Consider the following 26,400-nt stretch of genomic DNA (forward strand, 5'->3'; position numbering starts at 1 on the left):
GGTCCTGCCTGGCCCCAGACCCCCCCTTTGGAAATGGGCTCATCGGTGAACTACGTGAGAGCAAAGGTGACTCCCTGTCCAGTCTCAGGGTGGAGACTGTGTGGATGGGAAGTGTGGAAATGTTCTCTTTTTGGCCCAGGTATTGGTGAAGAAGTGTCCCCAGCCTGAAGGCACCTTCCCCAAACACCCAGTACCTTCCTTCATCAAGGTCCTCCGGGAGCCCAGGCTCTGGGAAGTGAGCTCTCTGTCCCTCTCTGGCTCCTTTGCCCTGCGGAATAACTCCATCTCCTTCATCTGCTTCAGCCTCATCTTCTCCTGGGCAGACCTGGCAATGGTGACCTGAATCTGGCACAAGGTCAGAGTAAACTCCGTCACCTTGTGGACCCAATTGTGCTTTCTATACCTTCTTCATTCAGTCAGTCATCAGGAACATGAGTGGCTCCTGGGTGCCAATGGCTGTTCTGAAAATGATCAAAAACTCAGAGGCCTTGCTCCCAAAGAAGTATGAGGAGTGGTGAGATGGAAGCAAACAGACCAGCCTCTAATGTCAGGCAACCATGCACGGGAAGGAAAGTAAGGGGCACACGGTGATGGGGTTTGTTTCAGGTAGGGAGATCTCAAGGCAGTGAAATTGAAGCAGAGACAGAAACAAAGTGAGGAGCAGACCCTGAGTCTAGGGGCTGCTGGGTGTGGCTGTGAGCCCCGAGGAGGACACTGGTCGGGGTGCCCAGAGTCAGAGGCAAGGCAGGACACAGGTCGGGAGTGGTGGGGTTGAGGCAGGAGCCACAGCACACTAGGCCTGGTGGTCCATTTGGGGACTTGGGCTTCTCCTCTGGAGGACACAGCAAGTCACTGGAGGTTCTGAACAAAAGAGTGACATGATCTGATTCCCTCTTTTTTTTTCCTTTTTCTTTTTTTGGCTGGGTGGGGGGATTCTCTAAGTATTGTTCTTTATAACTTTTTATTTTGACATAATTAAAGATTCACAAGAAGTTGCAAAAATAGAACCAAGAATTTCCATGTGGCAGGACTTGGACTAGGATAACCAGAAAAATGATAGAATGACCAGATCTGGACAAGTTCAAAAGTAGAGCCCACAGCTTTGGCTGATATATGAGGTGTGGGATAAGAGAGACAGGAGGTGGGATGGGCCTGCGATTTGGGGTCAGAGCAGCTGGAAGTCTGGAGTTGCCTTTTACTGCCATTCACAGACACAGGACACTGGGAAAAGGAAGTTTTGGGGTGGGGTGGGTGAGAATTCAACAGTTAAAATCTTGGATAAGGTAAGTTGGAAATATAACTAAAGACCTAGATGCAGATGTTGAGTATCAGTGCTATATAAATGCAGTCATATAATTTAACAACTCCAGTTCAGGGGAAGGTCTGGGCTGGAGAGGGAGATTTGGGAGCCCTCTGCATAGAGGTGGTACCTAATGCCTTAGGTCAGGTATGAAGTTACAGCAGTCAGTGTAAATAGATAAGATGCTAGAGGTGTGAGTTCTGAGAGTGCCATCACATAGAGGTCAGGAAGACAGGGAGGGGTCAGCAAAGAAGCACCAGGAAGGGTGTAACTGATGTAGTCAGAGAAGAAAGAAAGAAGCAGCCCTCATTTCCATTCCTTGGTGGGGAATTCAAGAAGGATGAGCCACAAAAGCTGGCAATCGGTCAAGTTGAAAGAGCACTGAGACTGCTGCACATGGGACGGTGGATCCACCAGTGCCTCAATGGGGGCAATTTCAGTGGGGCTGCGGGAACTAAACCTACTGGCCCACACTCAGGAGAGGACTGGTAAAGAGACAAGGCAGAATTTTTGCTTTGGTTTGGCTTTCTTAAGATGAGAGAGAGCTAAGATGCTGGTGGAGATGATCCAGTTTCCAGGAAATTATTGTTGATGCAGGAGAAGGACAAGTGCTGGAGTTGGGATGTCAGATGGATTGAGCTAGAACATTAGCAGAAGGAAGTGAGCAAATGGGCTGCTTGAGGTTGAGATGATGGCGGGGTATGAGATGTTATTTGCAGTGCCAAGGTCTACGGTATGACCATGGGAGTGAGTGGCTAAGGTGGGTAGAGGATGAGATCATTTCATGGCCCTGAGTTATTCCTCCTTTGTCCCATGGTCTGTCACCATGGCTGGAGAGGGAGGATGTGGTACCTGGACCTTATCAGCATCACTGGATCCCATAGCACACAGTAGGCTTTCAAGATATGTTTATTGAACTCTTACATCTCTGTTTCAAAGGATGACCATAACAGTGACTCTGCATGTATGTACCCACGCATCCAGATAATCAACAATGGTGTGATCACTCACCTGGAGCCAGACATCCTGGAATGTGCAGTCAAGTGGGCTTTAGGAAGCATCACTACGAACAAAGCTAGTAGAGGTGATGGAATTCCAGTTGAGCTATTTCAAATCCTAAAAGATGATGCTGTGAAAGTGATGCACTCAATATGTCAGCAAATTTGGAAAACTCAGCAGTGGCCACAGGACTGGAAAAGGTCAGTTTTCATTCCAATCCCAAAGAAAGGCAATGCCAAAGAATGCTCAAACTACCACACAAGTACACTCATCTCACATGCTAGCACAGCAATGCTCAAAATTCTCCAAGCCAGGCTTCAACAGTACATGAATCTTGAACTTGCAGATGTTCAAGCTGGTTTTAGAAAAGGCGGAGGAACCAGAGATCAAATTGCCAACATCCGCTGGATCATCAAAAAAGCAAGAGAGTTCCAGAAAAACATCTATTTCTGCTTTATTGACTATGCCAAAGCCTTTGACTGGTGGATCACAACAAACTGTGGAAAATTCTGAAGAGGTGGGAATACCAGACCACCTGACCTGCCTCTTGAGAAACCTGTATGCAGGTCAGGAAGCAACAGTTAGAACTGGACATGGAACAACAGACTGGTTCCAAATAGGAAAAGGGGTATGTCAAGACTGTATATAGTCACCTTGTTTATTTAACTTATATGCAGAGTACATCATGAGAAACGCTGGGCTGGATGAAACACAAGCTGGAATCAAGATTGCTGGGAGAAATATCAATAACCTCAGATAAGCAGATGACACTACCCTTATGGCAGAAAGTGAAGAAGAACTAAAGAGCCTCTTGATGAAAGTGAAAGAGGAGAGTGAAAAACTTGGCTTAAAGCTCAACATTCAGAAAACTAAGATCATGGCATCCAGTCCCATCACTTCATGGCAAATAGATGGAGAAACAGTGGAAACAGTAGCTGACTTTATTTTTCTGGGCTCCAAAATCACTGCAGATGGTGATTGCAGCCATGAAATTAAAAGACGCTTACTCCTTGGAAGGAAAGTTATGACCAACCTAGACAGTATATTAAAAAGCAGAGACATTACTTTGTCAACAAACAAAGGTCTATCTAGTCAAGACTGTAGTTTTTCCAGTGGTCATGTATGGATGTGAGACTTGGACTATAAAGAAAGCTAAGCGCCAAAGAATTGATGCTTTATAACTATGGTGTTGGAGAAGACTCTTGAGAGTCCCTTGGACTACATGGAGATCCAACCAGTCATCCTAAAGAAGATCAGTCCTGGGTGTTCATTGCAAGGACTGATGTTGAAGCTGAAACTCCAACACTTTGGCCACCTGATGTGAAGAGCTGACTCATTGGAAAAGACCCTGATGCTGGGAGGGATTGGGGGCAGGAGGAGAAGGGGACAACAGAGGATGAGATGGTTGGATGGCATCACCGACTCAATGGACATGAGTTTGGGTAAACTCCGGGAGTTGGTAATGGACAGGGAGGCCTGGCGTGCTGTGGTTCACGGGGTCGCAAAGAGTCAGACATGACTGAGTGACTGAACTGAACTGAACGCATGCATCCTGTCGTGTCCGACTCTTTGTGACCCTATGGACTGTAGCCCACCAGGCTCCTCTGTCCACAGGACTCTCCAGGCAAGAATACTGGAGCGGGTTGCCATTTCCTTCTTCAGGGGATCTTCCAGACCCAGGGATCAAACCAGGGTCTCCTGCAACTCCTGCCTTGGCAGATGGATTATTTTACCACTGAGCCATGTGGGAAGCCCAGTGACTCTCCAAGTTTCACTAAAATCATCCAGACTAGGATCTAGAATCCCAGGGACGGCAGAGCCTGGTGGGCTGCCATCTATGGGGTCGCACAGAGTCGGACACAACTGAAGTGACTTAGCAGCAGGATCTGTATGAATCATCTGGATCAAGGTCACCTTAGAAGTACAAGGTATTTGTCAGCCTGTGAAACACAGCCTTTGGCTGATCTGCCTCGGAGTCAGCTGCCTCTAGGTTGCTATCTTGGGTGCTGGTTCAAATTACTTGGTTTGGTTCACCTAAGCCCTTCTGCCATCTCCCCCACATCCTGCTTCCTTCTGAACCACGTGTGACCCCCTTCTGTCCTCGCCTCCTCCCTCAGCCCCACCCCTCATCCCCCTGCTGTACTCTCCCCTTCACCTAGGCCCCCCACCTCTATCCTTCTCCTCCTTTCTTTCCTCTCTTTTTTTCCATAGCCTTCACCCCAAACCCATCTACAGGTTCCATCCTTAAGGACTAGAGCAGCTGCCTCAGGATTCTTCCTTGCTTTCCTCAAGCCGGTCCCACACTTATTTATTTCAGAAACATGTGTGTCTTCAGCCAGTGTTCTACTCTCACGCCAGCTTCCTCCTCCCCTCGCTTTCCAGGTACCTTGGTTCCACTCCCCTTCTGGTCCTCCTCTTTTAACAAGGGGTGAGCTTCTTTGGCATGGCTGAAGGAGAAGGATGTCAGCATCGGAGCAGACTGAGATAAAGGCAGGGCAGGCTTCTCAGGAGCAGCAGACCTGTCTCTGACAGGTGGGATCAAAGGTCTTGGCTCTGAGGAATGGAGAACAAGAATAGAACTGAGGACACCCAGCACCTGAGAGCAGCAGCCATTGGGATTAAGGCTCTACAGCCCTGTGGTTGGTGTAACATTTAACTGTCTAAGCCCTCCACTCTCAGTTCTTCTGCCCTATGCTTCCTTAAAAGGGCAAGGCACAGGTTACATTCACTCTACAGAGCAGCACTTGCAGGTATAGAACAGGCTGCCTGAGGACCAACACCCTCCTCCTTTCATGCATCCGTCCATGCATCCGTCTATCAACAATTATTGCACACTTTATTCTAAGACTGGGGTGGGGTGGGGTGGAGAGGAGGGTGGGCAGGAAATAGGGGCAGACCTGTTATCTAAGAGGTTTGAGATATTTTCTGAGAATGTAAGTCTGTCTTAACTGGGAGGCAAGTACTTCAGAAAGAGGAAAAACAAAATGAGCCCATTGATCATTATATACTACCATGCTCCTATCTGAGGCTATAATATAGCAGGAAAGAGCCAGAGAACTAATACCAGCCTAATGCTCTCATTTTACAGATGGGAAAGCTGAGACTCAGTAACCTTCAGATGCTCTTATGATTAATAAGATTCAAATTAATTTCCAAATGACATCAAATCCATAGTATTTCTTTGTCATTCCATATTTTCCCAATTAACAGACTTAAGAACATGTTTCTTGTTTTAGGGACAGTGTGGGGGTAGATCCATTAGTTTTCCTTTAATGAAAGAAACGTTAACCAGGTTCTCCTGCTCACAAAGTTCGGAGTTCACTGTCCTTGAGTGAGCTTGCAAATCAGGGCTCCTCCAGGACGGAGGGCCACCACCTGGGGCTGCCTGAGGCTGGAAAGGGTGTCTTGAATCTGGGGATCTGGCAGGGCTCCTGGGTCCCCCCAGATCTCTGCCCGGCCCCTGCCTTCTACCAACGATCCCTCCTGGGAGAAGGCTCCAGAACCAATGGGCAAAGCCTCTGTCTGCTGGAAAGTAAGACAGGGCCGAGGGCACAGGTGTCCAGGTGCCAGCTAACCAGGGCAAGGACTGGGGGAAAGCCCTCAGCTTCAGACACTACCACATGAGCCCCGACAATGTGCCAAATGTGGTGCCCACATTGGGCACCGTTGTCCCCTGCCGACAGCTGGAAGGTCAGAGAGCTTCTTGAGGACTCTGCCAGTTTGTACCCCCCTTTTGCCTATGCCTCTGAGAGACACCCTGGGAAGCCTTGTCCAAGCAGCCTGGCCCCTGCCCCCAAGGACCTGGTTCTCAAGCAACAACCTGGTGGGGCAGACAAGGGAGTAGCTCTAGGCTGGCGTCTCCTGGCCCAAAACCCCCGTCCAGTGCTCTCAGGAAGCTCTTAAGGGACACTGGGTGCCCGTGTGTGTCACACTGGACTGCCCCAGCTCACCCTGCTGCAGCCCAGCCAGAGAGGGGAGACTGGCTGCAACAGAGGTTTCTATGCCAGGCCTGCCTTTCGGGCCCAGCTGGGCATCCTGACCCTGGGGCCTCATGGGCAGCAGCCTCCCCCTGACCAACTGACCCGCTGCTGAGCTGATTACAGAGTGACCTGCCCGGAAGCTGGGCAACAGTCCACCCGCTCCTGCCAGTCAGCACAGCAGCTGCCGCCAACCCCCTAGGCCTGCAGCCCAGGGTACTCTGCCCATGTCCCCTCACTCGACCTTCCATCCTCCCCACGAATTAGGTCATAGGCTGGAGAGCCTCTCTGAGCCTCAACCACCTGCCTCACTGCCAGCCCAGCTGGTTCTCTTCCCTGACGCTGAAACCTCCTGGGATCGGCTGACCAAGGGATTCATGGGATGCAGTTTAATTTCTCACTCTGTCTGGACAGGAATCCTCTATTCGCTTAGACCCATGCGTCTCCTGTATTGGCAGGCAGGTTCTTTACCACTAGCACCACCTGGGAAGCCCGGGGCAGCCATAGGATGGGACAAAACCCCACCTTTGGAGCCATGAGGACCTGCGTGCTTTCTGTGCACTGAGCCTAAGAAGAAGGTCCAGCGTGGTGAACCTCAGTGCACCCCTTCCTCTATCAGATGGGACAGCACCGTCTCTCTCAGCTGGGTGATCATGAAGCAACCTACGCTGGTGGAGGGTAGCACAGAGCAGGGACCACCCTCCCTGGCACCAGGCGACTTCTGCTTCCCCCTCCAAGAAATGAGGGCAGTGAGTCTAAGAGCACCCAGATCTCCTCTAGCCCTAATTCTGATCCCATGATCCAACCCAGGAACCAGAGAGTCAAATAACAAATGGAAGGGTGCAAGGCATGTACGTACCCAGAGATCTGGGGGTCTTCTCCTGAGGCCCATGCTCCTGGACCAATCTTAAAAGAATGGGGGAGAAAAAAGCACCATGAGAGACAGCAAGCAAGAGCTCCTGCTGCACTAGCTAGCAAGCAAGAGCTAGCTCCTAGGCTAGCTCCAGGATGGGGTGACAGATAAGAAGGGGATGAGACAGAGGGGGCCGTGGGTGCCCCTGTAAAGAGGCTCTTGGCCAGGTGTTCAAGGCAGCAGGAGACGCAGCTCCTTCTGGACTTGAGGGCAGGCTGACCAGCAAGCTTGGTCCAGACAAAACTCAGAGCCCTGTTTTCTGACTGCATAGACCACTGATTCCCCAGGAAGCCAGCCTCCATGAGTAAACCGCTCAGTCCAACAGGAAGCCCTGCCCCTGCTGTGTGCACAGGAGATGGGGGTGAATCTCCTCCCAGCTCAGGACAGACTGACTTCAAGTCCTCTCCCAACCCATGAGAGCTCAGGGACCCACTCCTTCTCCCCTCCAGGGTCTAGAGGGAATGACCCCCTTTGCTGCTGATGGGAAATCACCACTGCTTTATAGATGTTCTGTTCAAACTGAGCACGGGAAGGGAAGATGAGGAATTCCTGGCACTGGTTTTAATTGCAGTTTTTAAAATAAACAGTACTATTTACTCATTCCTGTGTGCATGTTGTAGCTTCAGCCATGTCCAGTTCTTTGCAGCCCCATGGACTGTAGCCTGCCAGGCTCCTCTGTCTATGGGATTCTCCAGGCAATAATACTGGAGTGGGTTACCATACCCTATTGAAGATGTACTATACGCAAAGCACTGTGTAGACACTGGGAATACAGCATCACTAAGACAGGTGGTGATGCATTCATGGGCCTGACATTCCCAGGAAGAGCAGATATACATTATCTAACATGGACTTCTCTTTTCTCACTGGGAAATGCATAGACAGCAGAAGGCTCTGGGGGGCTGACACGGTGACAGGCCATAACACAAGAACTGGGACACGACATCCTGTGCTCTGGCTTCAGAGTGTTCACCCAGCAGGATGACCCAGGCTGGGATGGCTGGAGGACAGGCCGTAGGAGAGCCCACTTGACTGCCTGCCCAGATATAGGGGCTTCTAATGAGGGGACCGTGGAGGTCAGGGGACCAGAGGTCTACAGGAAGGGCCAGAGCCTGGACCAACCAAGACTCAGAGTTGCTCCCTGGGACAGGCACAGCCTCCTAGATCAGGACCCAGAGGGAGGGCTTGTGTGGCTTGGAGACCGTAGGCAAACATCCCAGGGCTCTAGGTCTTTGTCCATTGGAACCCACCACTAGGTCTTTGCCATTGGAACCCACCACTGCCCAGCTGTGCTAACAGGGCTGGGGGCAGAGGTGAGCTGGAAGTCCCTTTGGTGGTTCTGGCTAGGCACGGAGTGGGCATGGGGCACCGATAATCCTGGTGCTGCTTCCTCCCTCAGATCCAGCCGCCTCCGGCTCCTGGCCCACAGCCTCGCCCCTTTGACCTCCAGTTGGAGGCTGTTTTCCCTTCCCCTCTGAGCAGAGGATGTGGCCTCAGAGCACGTGGCTCAGCCTCCTTCAAGCTGTGGACCTTGGCAAACCTCTCCTACCCTTCTCTAGAGACCTGTTAGCAGAAAGGACAGAGGCCAAGGCCACCCACACCCAGAGAGCCTTCACTTTTCTCCACTTTTCTCCCTCCTCCCTCTTCTGAACCACCACCATGACCTGAGGTGGTCCCACCGGGCCGCACGAAAATGATGGGAACAGCAAAGCTCTACCTGCACTGACAGTCTTCTCGATGCACCTGGCTGGACATCTAAGCATCTACCAGTGTCCCCGGCAGCACAAGTTGAACCTACTCACGAGTTACCACCCCACTGCCCCAAAGCCTGCCTCTCCTCCTAATTCCCTGTCCTGGTGAAGCCACCACCATCTATCTGTCTGGCTGTTTATCCAGTAACTCTGGCATGGGCCTCAGCTCACTACCTGTTTCATCCCACAGCCATCCAGTCACCAACCCCCTCCCCCACTTCTTCACTTTTCGGGCCCCTCTGCACACTGACCACTGCAGACCAGGGCCCCACAGCCTCTGCCCATTCAGGCGCCCACAGCTTCTCCCCTGGATCCCTGAGGCAACCCCCGACGGTGTGCACAGCCCATGCCACACAGCCGTGGCCAAGTGGCCTTCCTAAATCAGATCTGACATCACTTCACACCAAAAAGCCTCCAGTGGCACCTCACTGCTTCAGGGTAAAGCTCACACTCCTCAGTTTAGCAGATGGGCCCTTCAGCCCTGCGTGTCTCACCCCCCGTCACACACAGACATGGCGCTGCTGGAAAACTAGCCGCTCCCCGAACGCCTCAGTCACTCTTCCTTCCCTACTCTCCCTGTGCCCCGGCTCACAGACTCTGCCTCAGCCTTCAAAACTCAGCTCAGGCCTCACCTTCTCTGAGAAGTCTTCCCAGCCTGATTGAGATCACTTTCCACAGCACTCCTCAGAATGAGAGGCAGCCTTCTATCTTAGCGTTTACCTCACTGGACTTTTAGTCAATGGTCTACTAGTAAATATCTCTCATGAGCTCCCAGAACACAGAGAATGTCTTGCTTGGCTTTGCTTTAATGACACCTGATACAATGTCTGGCACAGAGAGGTTCTTAACAGCTTTCAGGTGAGTCAATGGATGCCTGGACACATGGACAGATAGACGGATGAAAGGATGGGTGAAATGGTAAGGGAGGCTCCCTCCCAGCTGTTGGCTAGCCTCCCAGGGTCAATGGAGAGAAATCCATGTCACAACCTGACAGCAAGTAGGCAGATAATTCAGATAGCTATCTGCCTAATCCATGCATGACTAATCCATGGCAGTTAACATGGGAGCTTGACACCACGGGAGCCACAGAAATGTCCAGATATAGCCCCTGCCTTATAGTGCTGCAAGTTCAAGAATAGAAATGAGGTTGAAATAAAAGGTGAGCAAATAAGTAGGTGGGAGCTGGCTGGACAGCACACAGGCTGGATGCTATGTGAACGGAGCCCTTCCCCTCATCCCAAGGAGGCCAGGGAAGACCTGACAGAGAGGGTGGACGTGGAGCTGGGGCTTGAAAAATGTAGGCACTGATCAGCAGGCCAAGGATAAGAGGCTCACGTTGGGGCTTCAGGGAGGTGCCGTCCAGGGCTGGACACAGGGGTATGGGGGGGGCGCAGATTGCCGCTCATGCTCCCACAGAGCAGCACGGGAGGAAGTGTGAAGTGGTGGACTAGGACACCCTGAATGTCTGGCCAAGGAGACTCCTGTTTAAGCTGCTGGCACCAGGAAGTCAACAGAAGTGAGATACATGGAAGGGGTGTATTCAGGGAGGGGGGATGGATGAAAACAAAAGATCAGGATGGAGAGCTCAGGGCCACAAGGAGATGGGGTAGAAGCTCCAGGGGGAGGTCAAAAGGGAGCCAGCAAGTGCAAACTAAGAGCAAAGGCAGGGGTGGTAGCTTTCATATTGTCTCTCGATGTTTAAGAAAGCCCTCATGGGATGTGGCAATCTGTTATGAACAGGAGGCAAGAGTTGAAAATGATGCTGAAATTGGAAGATCAAAGAGCACTCCTGCACCCCAATGGAAATTGGGAGGTCGTGGGAGAGAGACAGTTAGGGGAAACACGAAGAGCTCCATCCGCGATGCTGTGGTGGTGTTATATCCTCCCTCCCTTCTTCCCTCCAACGCTGGATCTGCATCAGCCTTGAGGGCCCTGGGAATGCTCAACAGGAGGAGGGAAGCCCAGGGGATGTGGAAGTTTTCCATCACACTTGACCTTGGAAGCCACCTGCACAGATAAGACTCCCAGGGAAGAACAAGGAGATGGAGGTGAAGAGTTCTGGAATACATTTAAGAAATAAGGAAAGAAGGCACACAGGAGACTGGAAGTCAGGAAGGTGAGGAAGGCAAAGAATTCAAGGACATCAACAGCTCAGACAATACCAAAAAGTCAAGAGCAGTGGGATGGGTAGAAAGGTCACTTATCTGGGGCCAGAGAGTCATGAAAGCCACCAAGAACTCTCAGAGGGGAGGAAGAGGAAGAGCAGGAAAGGAGGAGGCGGTCTCGATGGTAAGGAGGTAGAGGTTGGTGGAGGAAGAGAAAAATCGAGCAGAGAGCTTAAACCCAGGAGCAGGTCTGCAGATGGGTTCTCACACTCCACCAAGGTACGATAAGATATGGACATGTATTTGGACAGAAGGGGAGGCAATGTGGGAGACAGGACGCTTGAGAGAAATAGGTACAGCAGACCCCAAAGAGAGGGCTCTCTCTCCTTCTCCCTGTCTATCTCTATCTCTCCCTCTCTCTCAAACACACACACACACACACACACACACACACACACTCCAACATCAGTCTGGTCTGACTATGGGGATGATCTTGGCCATGTGGAAAGTACTGTCTGTCCCACTTACAAGCCATAAGTCCAGATTCATTACAACACAGAGATCCTCTACTCACTGATTCCCAGTTTTTTGGAGTATGAAGACCCCTTTTTAAGTCCAAGACTTTTGTAGACTACCACTCCCCCCACTGTACATAGACACAATAATGCTTGCATTTTTAGTGTCCATTCATTAAGAAAATGCACCATCACAAAGAGCTATCGTGAATCCAATAGCACTTTAAAATTATTCATACTCTATTCATCAGGGCAGCAACCACAGGTAATAGGACACTGGTAGAAGACAGAGGTCAAGACATTGCTAATTAAGCCTATACACCCCTCCTTGCTGGAGTCAAGGGTCAGCTCTGTGACTGCCCCAAGTCAGAGGCTCATGGTAGAGGACCCTGCCCTCCACACATCTGACCCCCAGAGCTATGCCCTGATGTGGAGACCCAGTCATAGAGAGTCCAAGCAGATCTTGGAGGGTAGAGGAGGGAGGACCACAAGATAGTTTTGATTTAGGGCTGCTTACCGTGTGGCGGGGGGCCTCATGTCCGTGAAGATGTCCTGGCCTAGAGGCAAGAGGCTGGGAAGGGAGCCAGGTGTGCAGGAGGTCCCAGCAGGCACCTTGGTCTTTGGGATGGGTGGGATCACAATGCCCCCCAGGGACTTGTGCATCTTCTCATCATTGCAGTGCAAGTACTGTTGGGAAATCTGTACCTGGGAGCAGAGGTGAGGGAGGGGTCTGGTCCATGAAACAGTCCACTCAGGAAGCTCACCTCCCAGGTGCCTCGCGCAGAGTGGTCCCTTCTACCCGCAGCACCGGTAGGTATCCTGTTTCTCTTTCCAGTAACACAACCCTGGGACCCCTGAGCTCATAGTTTCCTCACCATTTAAACGAAAAGGGGGTCATCTCATTCCTACTCCAACCCCTTTTGTCATCATTATTAGCTGTTTTACTGTTCTTACTTCAGAAAATCCTAGAACATCAGAGCTGAAAGGGATCCTCAAAAACATCAGGTCCAATTCCCTTTTCTTAGTGTAAACTGAGGCCCAGAGAGGGAAGTGACTTGCCCAAGGTCACACAGCCAGTGACGGGCAGAGTGGAAACCAGAACCTAAATCTCCTGAGTCTTAACCCAGTATTCTTTCCCCTCTGCCACAGTCCCTTGCCAAAAGTGAGGAGGGTCAGAACCATAGGAAATTCTGGAACATTTAGATCAGAGAAGGCTTGAGAACCATCACGTGTAAGATGAATGGTCACACAGCCTCTGCTTAGGAGCTGGCTCGGTACCTCAGGGGCAACTGCCAGAGAAGATACCTTCAGAGATGCTCAGGGACCAGGAACAGGGATTGGTAAAGGATCAAAAGAAAAACAGAAGGATGGGAGGCAAGACTCAGAGCAGTCCAACTGCCTTACCTCCTGGGCACCGGGTTTCAGCTCCTGGGGACCCTGACAGCTTGTGGGCGGGCCCAGGCCCTTCTCCTTGGCTCCGCTGGCTTCTGGGGTGGTGGGGATGCTCTGAATAGGCGGCATTGGCCTGGAAACCCTCAGCAGCCTCTGAGAGGTGGCCCGGGGGATGGCAGTCCTCAGGGGAACTCCTCTGGGGCCTCCGCCGGGATCCAGAGTGGCTGTATGGGGTGGGGATGGGGAGTAAGTGAGTCCCCGGAGTGTGGGGAGTGGAGTTAATTGAGTTGCTGGCAACAGGGTCTTATGTCCTGGGGAGGCTAGAATGGCGAGAGGAGGGGGCAGATGTTCCCCCAGCCCCAAGCACAGCCCCAAGCACAGCCCAGACTGTGCTGAGTGTCCTTTCCCACTCCTGAAAAATTTGGTAGAAAGTGTCAAAGTCACCTATTTAAAATTCAGAATAAATTAATTAAATAATTAAAATTCAGAGGCAGGTTGGGTAGAAAGGAGAACAAAATCAGTACTGACTTAGGAGGGAGGGCAGAGGGTTCTAGTCCTTGTATCCACCTGAAAACCACTGGGTGGCTTTAGCATAGTTGGCAGAAGTGGGAGGAAGAAGGTGGTCAGATCTGTGTTCGAAAAGAATTCCTCTGCAGTGAAGACTAGAAGGAGGCGAGGGTGGGAATGGGGAGTCTGGTTGGGAGCCGCTGCAGAGGCCCAAGTGGGAGATGGCATTCCAGGGAGGAGGCAGGGGCTGTAGAGAGGGTGCCCCCCTGACCACTTCTGACCCCAGCTGCCAGTTGCACCCCTGCTGACTCTCACAGTCCAGGTGGCCTGGGGTCCCTGACCTTAGGGTTGGGGGCTGGGCAGGGCTCAGGGCTCACCGCGGGAAGATGCTGCCAAGCCCTCCGAGAGTCTCCTTTTCTTGAGCTTGTCCTTGATCTGGGTGGTGTCCCGGGCCACACTGTTGGCCTCTGACTCCAGCGAGGGGAGTGGCACCAGTGGGTGGGGACCCAGAGACAGAGCTGCGAGGTTCCTGGGGTGGCCGTTCCTGGCCTGCCAGCCCTTCAGGGGAGCATCCAGCTTGAGGCTGCCAGGGTCCCCACGTCCACTCAAGAGCTGTGACGGCTTCTCCAGGAGGGCACTGGGCACTGGCTGGAGGGAGGCTGAGGGAGGCAGAGACAAGAATTGCTATGCTAGAGGAGCCCACTTCCCCCCCCCACTTCCCCGGGTGCTAACACCACCGAGGCCCCGGGACCTCAGCTCTGCCTTCTTGGGCTCACGGGGCCTTCCTGCGGTTCCTAGGAGAGCCCCACTTCCCTGTTCCAGCAGGAGCCCTCCATACACCTCCATCCTTTGAGGCAGAGAATTGAAAAGTGAAGTGAAGTGAAGTCGCTCAGTCGTGTCCGACTCTTTGCGACCCCATGGACTTTAGCCTACAAGGCTCCTCTGTCCATGGAATTTTCCAGGCAAGAGTACTGGAGTGGGTTGCCATTTCCTTCTCCAGGGCATCTTCCTGACCCAGGGATCGAACCCAGGTCTCCCGCATTGCAGGCAGACACTTTACTGTCTGAGCCACCGGGGAAGCCCAAGGCCCCACCTAAAACCAAAGGATGTGCCCAGCAGGGACCAGGGTAAAATTAACACCTGCCCACGGCTTAAAGACACAGTTGGGCATCTAAACACACCCATCTCCTCCCTCCAGGATGAGGTCTAAGCTCTGCTCTGTGGTCACTGACCCTGTCTGCGTGGCTGCCAGGTGGAATGGCCCATCTCTGTCCCAAGGTCCCAGAGAGGCTGCTGGGACACTCGAGGGCCATTTGATGTGATGGGATCACCAGGCCCTTCCCCCATCTCACCTTCTCCAAAAGCCTTCAGGCTGGAGTCACTGCTTCCACCCGGGAGTGCAAGGGGCCCAGCACTGCTCTGGGGAACGCTGCCACAGTACACGGCCACGGGAGCCGGAACTTTGGCTGGTGACAGAAAGGGAGGGAGAGCAGTGTCTTAGAGTCCACCAAGGCCGGGATAGAGGGCAGACGGCCCCAGGCCCTCTGGGGCCCATCCCCCAAATCAGAGCCTTGCCCTCAGGTGGGGACTTGCCACCCCGACCCCAGCCGGCCAGGGCACCGTGGTCCCCACCAAAGCCCACTTCCCAGCCCTCTCCGCGTGACTTCTCCCAGCTTTGCTCCAAACCCTCCCCACACTGCACCTTCTCAGCCTCCTTCGTGGGCTCCCTGGTCCTCAGCCCTGAGCACAGTGGCCCGTTCCCTGAACTGCTCAGGTGTTCCCAGTTCTCCACACTCCTCCCAAGGAGTCTCCAGGCCCCTGCAGCGGCCCCTCCCAGGAGCAGCAGCTCCACCTCACAAGCACCCACTCCTCTCCAGGCAGGACCTCTGCCTCCCTCACCCTCCAGAGGAAACGGGCTCACACAGCCAGCTCCCAGCAGCAGCGCCAGGCCTGGAACGCTGTTTCCTGATACAGACTTGGCCACACTGTCTCCTGCCCTGTCAGCTGAGGAAAACGGGGCCACCCAGCCCTCCCATGGACCCACTCCTGCATTCTTGGCCTGTCTTCATTTTCCCACTACAGAACTCTACCCTCAGTCAGCCCATCAGCTCAGAAAGTGGAGGCAAAGCCCCGGTTGAGGAATCTGGAGCCAGATAGGGAGCCCCCCACAGGAGGCTGAGCAGGGAGACCCCACAGAGAGCCTGGCCCAGATGGAAAGGCATGGCAGCCTGACCACATCTCCCGAGCAGAGTCCGTGGGAGTATCCAAGGAAGGTCCCCACCCCAACAACATTCCTTGGGGCCCCTTACCTGGGGGTACATCGCCACGAGTGCCCATGCCCTGGGTGGAGGAGGCTCTTGGGGGTTTGTCCAGAGGCAGCAGCTACTTTCTGGGCTGTGAGCACTATCCTGAAGCATCCAGAGGACTCCAACCTATAACATCCAGGGACGTATGATGGAGAGAGGCAGACAGAATCAGTACAAATCACAAACTCTTTTTAAACTGCTTTGTGGGAAGCCCACTAGGAGCTAAAGCATTCTTTCTTCTTTTTTTTTTAAGAGCTTAAAAATTTTTATTTATTTTTGACTGTGCCGGGTCTTTGTTGTTGTGTGGGGTTTTTACTAGTTGCGGCAAGCAGAGAATATTCTCTAGTCATGGTGCACGGACTTCTCATTCCTTGGCTTCTTTTGTCTCAGAGCATAGGCTCTAGGCATTGGGGCTTCAGTAGTTGTGTCACATGGACTTGTTAGTTGCAGCTACCAGACGCTAGAGCACAGGCTCAATAGTTGTGGCCCAGGGACTTAGTTGCTCCTAGACATGTGGGATCTTCCCAGATCAGGGATTGAACCTGTGTCTCCTGCGTTGACAGGTGGTTTCTTTACCACTGAGCCACCAGAGACGCCCTTAAAGCATTCTTGTAGTAAAGAAATCTGCCACTGGCTTCCCAGGTGGTGCCAGTAATAAAGAACTCAGCTGCCAATGCAAGAGATGTAGAGACATGGGTTCGATCCCTGGGTCAGGAAGATCCCCTGGAGGAGGGCATGGCAATCTGGTCCAGTATTCTTGCCTGGAGAATCCCATGGACAGAGGAGCCTGGTGGGCTATCGTCCATAGGGTTGCAAAGAGTCGGGCATGATTGAAGTGACTTAGCACTCGGCGTGGACTGAAGGGGACTTTTAACATTCAGACTCTCTTGGACACTTTAAAGTTTCCAAGACCCCAGGTTGCATAACTGTTGAGTTCAGTTCAGTTGCTCAGTTGTGTCTGACTCTTTGCAACCCCATGGACTGCAGCACACCAAGATTCCCTGTCCATCACCAACTCCCAGAGCTTGCTCAAACTCAGGTCTATCAAGTCAGTGATGCCATCCAACCATCTCATCCTCTGTCATCCCCTTCTCCTCCTGCCTTCAGTCTTTCCCAGCATCAGGGTCTTTTCCAATGAGTCACTTCTTCTCATCAGGTAGCCAAAGTATTGGAGTTTCAGCTTTAGCATCAGTCCTTCCAATGAATATTCAGGACTGATTTCCTTTAGGATGGACTGGTTTGATCTACTTGCAGTCCAAGGGACTCTCAAGACTGCATGACTGCAGACAGTCCATTATGTAGACAGTCCATGTAGACAGTCTGCATGACTGTAGACAGTCCATTATGAAGAGTGTCAGTGAAACACATGAACCCAGCTTTGCTAGTGGCTTTGGTATTGACACGGTCACCTCAGGGTCTTGGGGAAGGTGGAGTTATCAAGGGGGAGTCTGACACTGCCTTTCCCCACCAGTTTCTACTTTCCTCATTACTCTGGTAGCTGCCCTGGAAGCTCATGCTGAGTCAAGCTTGCAACCCCTCTTTTCACGCAAGGATGCAGCAGGGGACTCTGCAGAGACTAACTCCCTTGTTTTTTCTCAGGCACACCGGTCTTCTTCTGCATGAAGTTCCTGGCCCTCATTCTCACTTTGTTGACCAAGCCAACCTCAGACACTCCCAGCCATTTCATTATCCTGAGCTGACCGCTTGACCCCTCCAATCCTCTTTCCAGCCTCCCTTAACCCCCTGGGGTCAGTCATCCATTCCTGCCCTTAACCTGACTTCATTATTTTCCCATGTAATAAAGGTCTCGCCGCAGACTCTGCAAGTTCACTCAGTTTTTAAACTCTCTGCTAATATCATAGTGACCCGTTTCCACCCTGACAGGTAGGGAGGTGAATGACCAGAGATGATCAGTGATAAAATCAGGACAAAGGCCACACCTTCCAAATCCCCCAGTTTCTGCCCCAGAGTAGGTCCCTTGAGATACCATCTGGGGACAGGGCAGAAGGCAATGACAGACTCTTTGGGCTGAGCAAAAAATCCTAACCCAGGAACTGAAAACACCTGCCTTCTGTCTGGAAGCCAGCCCACCATGTCCCCACCCAGACCCCAGCAGGCAGAGCAGCTTCTAGCAACCCTCCTGGCCAAAGAGAGGTTCCGGCCCAGCCTCTGAGGTCGTGCTGATTACAGCCTCCAGCCACTCGATTCTCTGAGGAGAATTTTCCTCACAATCAGAGGAGAAGGCAACTGCCTGTCACGGTAGTGACAAGCAGCCTGGAATAGCTGATAGACATGGCCCTTCTCCAGAGCGACGTGGAGGGAAATTTTATTCCACGGGTCCCCCCACTCCAACTCTCGCCTCTCTAAGCAAGAGAGACTCAAGAATTTGTTAGGATGGCTGCTTCCAGCAAAACCCAGAAGGAAAGTTCCTGGGGGAACAGACTGAATAAAAGTCTTTGGACGCCACAGACTCCTGCCACCTGTATCTAACCAGAGTGCAGACTTTCTGTGTGAATCACATGTGGAAACATGGTGTTTAGCTACAGCCTTGCTCTCAGTCTCAGCTGCAGATCAAAATCTCCTGCGAACTGATCAGAAGGACAGATTCCAAGGCGGCACCCAGGCCTCCACAGAAGCAGATTCTTTCAGGGAATGGCAACAGGGCTTTGTCTGGTTATTCTTCTTCCCTTAACTCCTGAGTGACTCTGATGTTCACACAGGCTTGAGAACCACTGGGCTGTAGTTCAGACTCCCTGTGTAAGAAGACCCCAGCCCTGACTCTGACCTTAGGCTATCAAAGTGGATATGCTGTCTCAGTCTCCCCATAGTAATAATGTTTATGAAGCTAAACAGAAGATTTGGAGCTGCCTAAGGGTCCAGACATGTAAGGTTCAACAGCACCTTCTGAGCAAGACTGCCCCCACCCGTCTCCCTACTACCTTCCCGGCAGACCAGATGGCCCAGGTTCCTCCACGCCCGAGGGACACCAAGAGTATGGAAGGGAACGCTGAGTGCACTCCATGGCTTGCCCAGGCAACCCAGCAGACAGAGACCCTTTCAGGCCTCCCCTCTCCTACGTTCATACCTTTGACCCCTCAGGCCCTCAGGGTCTACATGCTGGCCTCCTCAGTGCCTGCCAAAGGAAGGTGCCTACACTTGTGTAGAGACAACCATGTCTTCTGATAGGACAGTGGGTGGTGCCTCCCCAAGGCCTGGTGGAAACTTAAAGATCTACGCCCAAACTATAAAAACCAGAATCAGATATTCCAGTCCAAATGAGGACAAAGCTTTGAGGTTTGGCATGGACAGTACTTAGTGCTGACCTCTGAGGCACAATCCACTGAGCCCTTGTTTGACCCATCACTGTCCTGGGCATCAAGGAGTGACTGTCCCCTGATGGGAAAACCAGTCCCTGACCTAAAGGGCTACAGTGAGGGGGTTCTGGTGACCAGGGTTCCCTCCTCACCCCCTGATGCTCTGAATCACCAAAGGTGGCTGGCTCCTCCACCCTCAGTCTCAGAGTTCCCACTCAGGAAATGGAGTGACCCAAGGTAACTGACCATTGTCCACTCCTTCCACTAAAACTGTGGCTAAAGAGTTTCCATGGTGACCAGCACTGCAGGAATGAAGAAAGGTGACTGAAGGGGACTCAGGTTTCAAGTGGAAGGGGAACAAGCAGGTACTGTCCCAGGAAAGAATGTCATCAGCCCCAAGGACAAAGTTCCCACCATCCTGTGCCTTGGCTCGAACAGCCCACGGGGTCCACCTTGCTCCGGAGGGAGCTGGGCAGAGTCTGATCCTCAAATGAACAGTCCTCAGGCAGGAGGGCAAGGCTCTCAGGAGGGAGGAAGGGTCAGCACAGGGGGACTGGGATAGGGTTGCCCCCAATCCTGGGATGTGGGTTCCAGTAAGTCAGAGCTCACCTGCTCAGATGTGTTTGATGGGAATGATTGTGCCATGTTGGGGAGAGGAGAGAGAGGAGAAGGGAAAGATGACTGACTCACCAAACCTAGAGTTTGAACCCAAATTTTGTCCCCACTGAAACATTCACTGGAGAGGGGCCTTGGGGGTAAGCAGCCCTCCCAGCCCAGGCTGCCCTGAACACCCACCTCGGGATTCCTAGAACTCCACTTTGAGGTTGACACAGGGAGGCTGGGACCCTACCCTGGACCTCTTGAATGAACCTGGGCAGTTTATTTAATTCCTCTGAGCTTTGATTTCTTCATCTGAAAAAGCATTCTAACAAAGGATTTTGTTAGGATTCAGTGAAGTCATGTACAAACATAATTTAGTACCATGGCTGGTAGGTAATCACTAATGTCGAGTATTAGCTCTTCCTCTCCCTCCCCCACCCTGCATGTAAACACACATGCACGAACAGGCAAACCCACGCTGTATTTAAAGTTACCAGGGCCAGGCCTCCTTTCCTTCAAGACAGACCCAGGTGACACAGGCACCGCTCAAAAGGAAGAGACAGACATGTCTACAGAGTAAGAGGCTCAAATTAGATGAGTCTCTAGCTATTTTCATGGTGAGTCTATACTGCCCAGGGAATGCTTGTTGCAACACCTGGAGAACGCAATCCTCCCCACATGGGGAGGGGCACATGCGGATAGCCTCAGCTCCGTGTGACTAGGCACCCGGAGGCCCTCCGTGGAAAAAGCTGCATCCTCAGTGGGCTGGGAAGGAAGTAGGACCTAGATAGGCAGGGAAGTAGGAAAGGCAATCCAGACTCAGGAAACTCTGAGCAAAGGCGCGGAGGACCGAACGGGCCTATGAGTTTAGTGTTTGCCGGGAGAGCCCAAGTCTAGGCAGGTAGTCGAGGGCCGGTACCTGCACAGCTCTGTCAAGTCTGGGCTTGTTCTGCAGGCAAAGGGAGCTCTAAGGATTTCTAGCTGAGAAATGACATCATTTAACCTGTGTTTTCATGCAGACCCCTCAATGGGGACCCAGGACGAACTTTCCTAGGGAAGGAAGTTTTTGACAAAATTTTAGGACCCAAGCAGAGACACTAACACAGCTTCTGGACTAGGTACAGAAAATATACATGACTTAACCAAGATTTGCCTCTAATGTCAGAGTTTAGACCTGTCCCCTTCCTGTACCCCAAGTGTCTCCCCAGAAAATAGTCACCCACTCACAGCTCCACTCCCATACATACCCCGTCCCCTCCCCCAACAAGAGGTAGCCCACCCCATAGACTTCCAGGGAAAACTGTATGTTCTCAGGTGACCCACTGGACTCTGACCTCCTGAGTTCAGCCTATCACTGAAAGTCTGAGATCTGCTCACTCATTCAGCTGTATGTGAGGAACTAAAATACAAAGGTGAATGGGATTAAATTCCAACACCTGTGAGATGTGTGACCACAGACATGTTGCCAAACTTCTCTGAGCCAAAGTTTCCTTAACTGCAAAAATAAAGATATTGCCTACCCCACTTCAATAATACATTCAATAAAACACAAAATCACTCAGTACTGAGTCTGGCCCCTACTAAGCAATCAATACCCCGTGGCATCTGTTCTACTGTAATGTACCAAGCTCACGGCAGCTGGAGGACAGATGTGGGTGGACAGGGCAGGAGGTTGTGGAAATAATCCTGGAGAGAGAGGAAAAGAGTGTGATTTGGGGTAGAGGCGGTTCAAATGGGAGAACAGGGTCAGATCTTGGAAAGAAGCTGAGCCATGTCAGCAAGACAGGGAGACAGATGAGAATAGGAGAGCTGAGAGAGTCTAGCCCAGTCTAGGGATCTGATGAAAGAACCGGAGCACAGAGTACCTCTGCTGCTGAGATGGTAAACACAGAAGCAGGTGCCAGACCAGGAGAGACCCTGAGTCCTGGTTTGGACAGATTGGTTTGTGGCTCCTCCAGGGCCCCCAGGTAAAGGCATCCAGAAAGTTGGTTTGAGACTCAAGAGAGGGTGATCTGGGCTGGAGACCCAGGCCAGGAAACCCCTAAGAATCAGACAGCGATTGAAGCCATGAGAGCAGATGTTGTTAGTAGGAACAAGACAGGCAGGAGTGCAACCATCTTGGAATCTGGATCCGGGAACAGCCTTGGGCAAAACAAGCTCTACAAGCTAGAGCACAGATGCCTGGCATACCTAGTGGCCACAAGACCAGACGCTCAACTGTCAATTTCAACTTTTTCTGTTCCTGTGCCTTCTTGCAGAAAATTCTCATGCCAACCTTTCCCCCACAGAAACACTCCCTATTCCTGATAGCCACCCACCGCTGATCAAAGATGTTTGACTATTTCTGGAAATTACCAGTGCTCATGAGACCAGCCCTCTCTTTTTTTCATAAAAGTAACTCACCCCTTGAGCTGGCCCCTTTTCCCCACCTTCTACCTTGAGCATAAGCTATCTCTTTTAATGAAAAGCTTTGCTTGCCTAAGAGTCTTGTGGAGGAATTCCCTGTCTGTCCAGTAGTTAGGACTTGGTGCTTTCACTGCAGGTGGCCTGGGTTCAATCCCCAGTTGGAGAACTAAGATCCTGCCAGTTACATGGCATGGCAAAAACAAAGAGGAAAAGATGGGAGGGGAGAGTTTTGTGGAAGCAATATTCATTTCTATAGTATTACCATCTAAGACTCTGGAAAGGGCCTGGTACTAGGAAGACCTGACACCGAGAGAGGACAGCCGGAGCGAGGACACTCAGGGAGGGAGGGAGTGGGTACCAGGAAAACCAAGAGAGCAGAGAATAAGCAGAAGTGTCCACACAGCAAAGAAGTCGGGAGGGGTAAGGACTGAGAAAAGCCCATTGATGTGGCCCTGAGGACATCAACCAGGTTACTGATAGCAGCTTCTGTGCCTGGGGGACCCAGAGATCACAGGCAGTTGCTGTTGAGAAGCGTGTGGAAGGTCAAGGAGACGATGGGTAGGGATCACTCTTCAGAGCTGCTGGATGGGAAAGAAGAGAGAGCGTGGGAGGCAGCTGGGGCAGAGTGAGGGTGGGTGAAGTTGGTGTTTGTTCTCTGTGTCTCTTTTAAGGGTAGGAACTACTGGAGCATGTGCATAGGAGAAGGAAAAAGAGCCAGGAGAAGGGAAAGGCTGTAGATGTGAAGGGAGGCAGGGGAACTGATGGAGCAGGATCCCAGAGCTACCTGGATGGGAGGTGTGGGGAGGGAACTGGCTTAGGCATGGTCAAGTTCCCCAGGGAGGAAAGGGAGGCAGAGGAGGGGAGTCCAGAGGGAGCGGGCAGGAAGGCTTTGATATCATCCATGAAATAGGAGGTTGGACCACAGAGCACAAGAGCAGTGAAGCCCTGGAATATGATGTATTTTGACCCCAGGGAAAAAAAATTCTGTTCCTTTCTGCCCCCCTGCCCCAGCCAGATGCCTCCATCTTTGTCAGCCTGAGGCAGAGCTGATTTCCTCAGTGACTCTCAACTTCCAGATAAGGACTCAGCCACTCCTGGAGCTGAGAATCCCAAGAGCCTCCTGCCACCCAGAACCAGGAGAGGGATACCCACACCCACCAGACCCTCTGTGAGAGGCATCTCAGGGCACCCCGCTCCCCACCACTGCCTCCAGCTATGACTGGCACATGGGCCATCGGGAAGGCAGTGCCCAGATGAGATGGCATCCCTGCCTTAAGTGCTCCTTCTCTGTGCCCCTCCACCAGCTCCGGAGCTGCACCCACTGGCTCTCCTGCCGTCATGGGATCAGGTGGGATCAAGCTTCCTGTAACCCTTCTGTCCTCCAGATAGCATCAAGTGTAGGTCCATGGAAATTTACAGAAATGCAGACAAATGTCCAACCCAGTACTTGGCACATAGTAATAACTCTTTTTTTTATGTATTTATTTGGCTGTTCTCGATCTTAGTTGCAACACACAGGATCTTTAGGTGTGGTATGTGAACTCTTAGCTGTAGCATGTGGGATCTAGTTCCCCAACCAGGGCTCAAACCTGGACCCCTTGCATTGGGAGTTTGGAGCCTTAACCGTTGGACCACCAGGGACATCCCAGTAATAACTCTTAATAACTGCTTGTATCATGAATGAATGAAGAAATCAAAATTAAAGCACATCTTTACAGACAGTCTCACTGAGAAGTAACTAAGAGAAGGAAACAGATTTCTTACTTCCATGTTGATATGTGCCAAGCACTGTCCTCATTGTATAGATAAGAAGATTGAGAAGTCACTTAACTTCTAAAAGTCTCAATCTTCTTATCTATACAAGGACAATAATATCTGCCTTGTTACTGAATTTCAAAAGTGAAGTGGCATAACATTTAGCACCATGTAGCCCAGTTCTTGGCACATAGCAACACGGAAGTAAGAAATCAGTTTCCTTCACTTAGTTACTGTAGCCTGCCAGGCTCCTCTGTCCATGGGGTCACAAAGAGTCAGACACGACTTGGCGACTAAGCATGCACACACACAATTTGGAATAGAAAAAAAAAATTCATTAAAAAAATGTTAAGTAACTATCAAGGCCACAGTGCAACTAAGTGGGAGCAGCAGGGCTGAAGTCCTCTGCTCTTGGAGGTAGTGGTGCACAGTACTCCAGAGAGGATGCTTAGGAGTTGACAGACTTGAATTAAATTCCATCCCTTGCTAGCTGTGTGACTCACGTGACTAAACTTTGCTGAGCATGAATTTAATTGTAATGGAAATAACACTGTCTATCACACAGTTATTGATAGTATTCAATAAAATAGGACAAGCACTTAACACTGTGTCTGGGCCCTAGCAACTACTCAATAAACAGTGGCTATTAACATTATTGTTTGTTTAATAACAATTTTACTGCAGGCAATCAGACATTCAAGGAGAGGGAAATGCCCTTTTTGAAAGTCTTTGTGGCTAGAAGCTAAGAGCCCTGGCTGGGCTTCCCTGATGGTCCAGCGATTAAGAATCTGCCTGCCAATGCAGGGGATATGTGTTCAATCCCTGGTCCAGGAAGATCCCACAAGCTGCGGAGCAAGTAAGCCTGTGCACCACAACTACTGAGCCCACGCGCCAGAATCTATGCTCCACGATAGAGAAGACACCGAAACGAGAAGCCTGTACACTGCAATGAAGAGTTGCTCTCTGCAACTGGAGAAAGCCCGTGCCCAGCAGTGAAGACCCAACACAGACAAAAATAAATAAACAGATAAATAAAAATTAAAGAGGCCTGGCTGAGTCTGGGTGGCAAAGTGGAAACGCCACTTAAAGCAATAGGATGTCTGTCTGTTGCCATGAGTTCCCTGGGGTGAGCAGGAGTCAGTGGGTAGGCTGGGGTAAGACACACCTACATCTCAGTGACCTCCTGGGACAGGGTGAATCTCATGGTCAGGTGCCCAGAGCAGTACTTCTCAACCATGTTTATGCCCCAACACAGCTGAGAACTGTGGTCTTCAACTTATAAATCTCAGTGTGTGTTTTGGGGGGATGAGTGAAAGAGAGGAAGAGGACAGCTGCCTGTATGTCTGGGTCTGTGACGTATGAAACAGCTCCCTACACCCTCCCCAGGAATTCTGATATGAGAATCATTGGTCTCAAAGATATGAGAAAGCCTACATATGAGAGAAAGTTTTATTTAAGTTGTATTTGAAAAATAATGAAAAAAAAAAAGAAAAAGAATGAAGGTAGGAGAGAGGCAGGGCTTCCCTGTCTGATTGTTCAGGTTGGACACTGCACAAGAGCATCATAGTTAAGGGGAGACACCATTCACCCTGCAGACTCTACAGATCTGCACATTTATTATAGCCTTTCTCTGATGAATAACAGTAAAATGTCTTAAGTGAAAGTGAAAAGTGAACGTTAATCACTCAGTCATGTCTGATTCTTTGTAACCTCGTGGAATATAGCCCACCAGGCTCCTCTGTCCTTGGAATTCTCCAGGCAAGAATACTGGAGTGGGTCACCATTCCCTTCTCTAGGGGATCTTCCTGACCCAGGGATTGAACCCACTTCTCCTGCATTGCAGGCAGATTCTTTACCATCTGAACCACCAGGGCAGCTCAAAATGTCTTAAAGAGGCATCTTTTTTTAACTCATACAAAAGTACCAGATAGATGAACAAGTGGCAGTCCTGGGGACAATAGGTATGTAACATATCCATAAATTTATAAAATCCAGAATATTCTGAGCCTTTCCCCACTCTTGGCTATAATGTTAATGCAAATGTAAATTAAAGATCAAAACCTGTCCTAGTTAATTTAACAAAGTTTCATGCTGTGGGAATAGGATGTGCCTTTACTTGCTTCTCCTGCCACTAAATTTCAAGCTGCAAGGAAATCTCAGAGGTCAGCTACTCTCCTGGCTCTTAAAAGAGGGGCTCATGAAAGGCTGTATGACATACCCAGGAATGTCAAGAGCCACTGCCTACCAGGACCCACAGCCCTGCAGGCATCATTCTAGCCCCTAGCTGGCAAGGCCCTGAGCAAGGCTAGGAAGAAAGGTGCCTTTTCCAATCTACCGAGGCCTCCCAAAACGGTCACTCAGCAGTGCAAAGCCTGGTCACAGCCATGACAGTGCCTCCCCGGGGTCTGAAGTCCTTGGTGGGACTCAGTGCTACTGAATCAAATTCTGCCTGAAATTATGCAGCTGGGACCTGGAAGCCTGCCGCCCACCGTGAGAGTCCCACCTTCAGGAACGAGTCATCCCAGAGCTTGATCATAGTTCTGGAGTCTTGAATTAAAAA

General features: G+C 51.2%; 1 protein-coding gene across 1 annotated transcript in view; it reads right to left on the reverse strand.

Moving 5' to 3' along the window:
* TOGARAM2 (TOG array regulator of axonemal microtubules 2) overlaps positions 1–26,400 on the reverse strand; it is a 55,982-nt gene that overhangs the window by 26,635 nt on the left and 2,947 nt on the right. Inside the window, exons 2-9 of the mRNA XM_043470484.1 lie at positions 15,769–15,891; positions 14,812–14,925; positions 13,837–14,118; positions 12,965–13,176; positions 12,078–12,265; positions 7,136–7,182; positions 4,686–4,852; positions 195–345 (exon numbers count right to left, since the gene is read on the reverse strand). Coding sequence (XP_043326419.1) covers positions 195–345; positions 4,686–4,852; positions 7,136–7,182; positions 12,078–12,265; positions 12,965–13,176; positions 13,837–14,118; positions 14,812–14,925; positions 15,769–15,796 — 1,189 coding nt within the window. The 5' untranslated portion in view covers positions 15,797–15,891. The remainder of the gene's footprint in view (positions 1–194; positions 346–4,685; positions 4,853–7,135; positions 7,183–12,077; positions 12,266–12,964; positions 13,177–13,836; positions 14,119–14,811; positions 14,926–15,768; positions 15,892–26,400) is intronic.

The sequence above is a fragment of the Cervus canadensis genome, chromosome 5 (assembly GCF_019320065.1).
Source record: "Cervus canadensis isolate Bull #8, Minnesota chromosome 5, ASM1932006v1, whole genome shotgun sequence".
In the NCBI taxonomy this organism is placed as follows: Eukaryota; Metazoa; Chordata; class Mammalia; order Artiodactyla; family Cervidae; genus Cervus; species Cervus canadensis.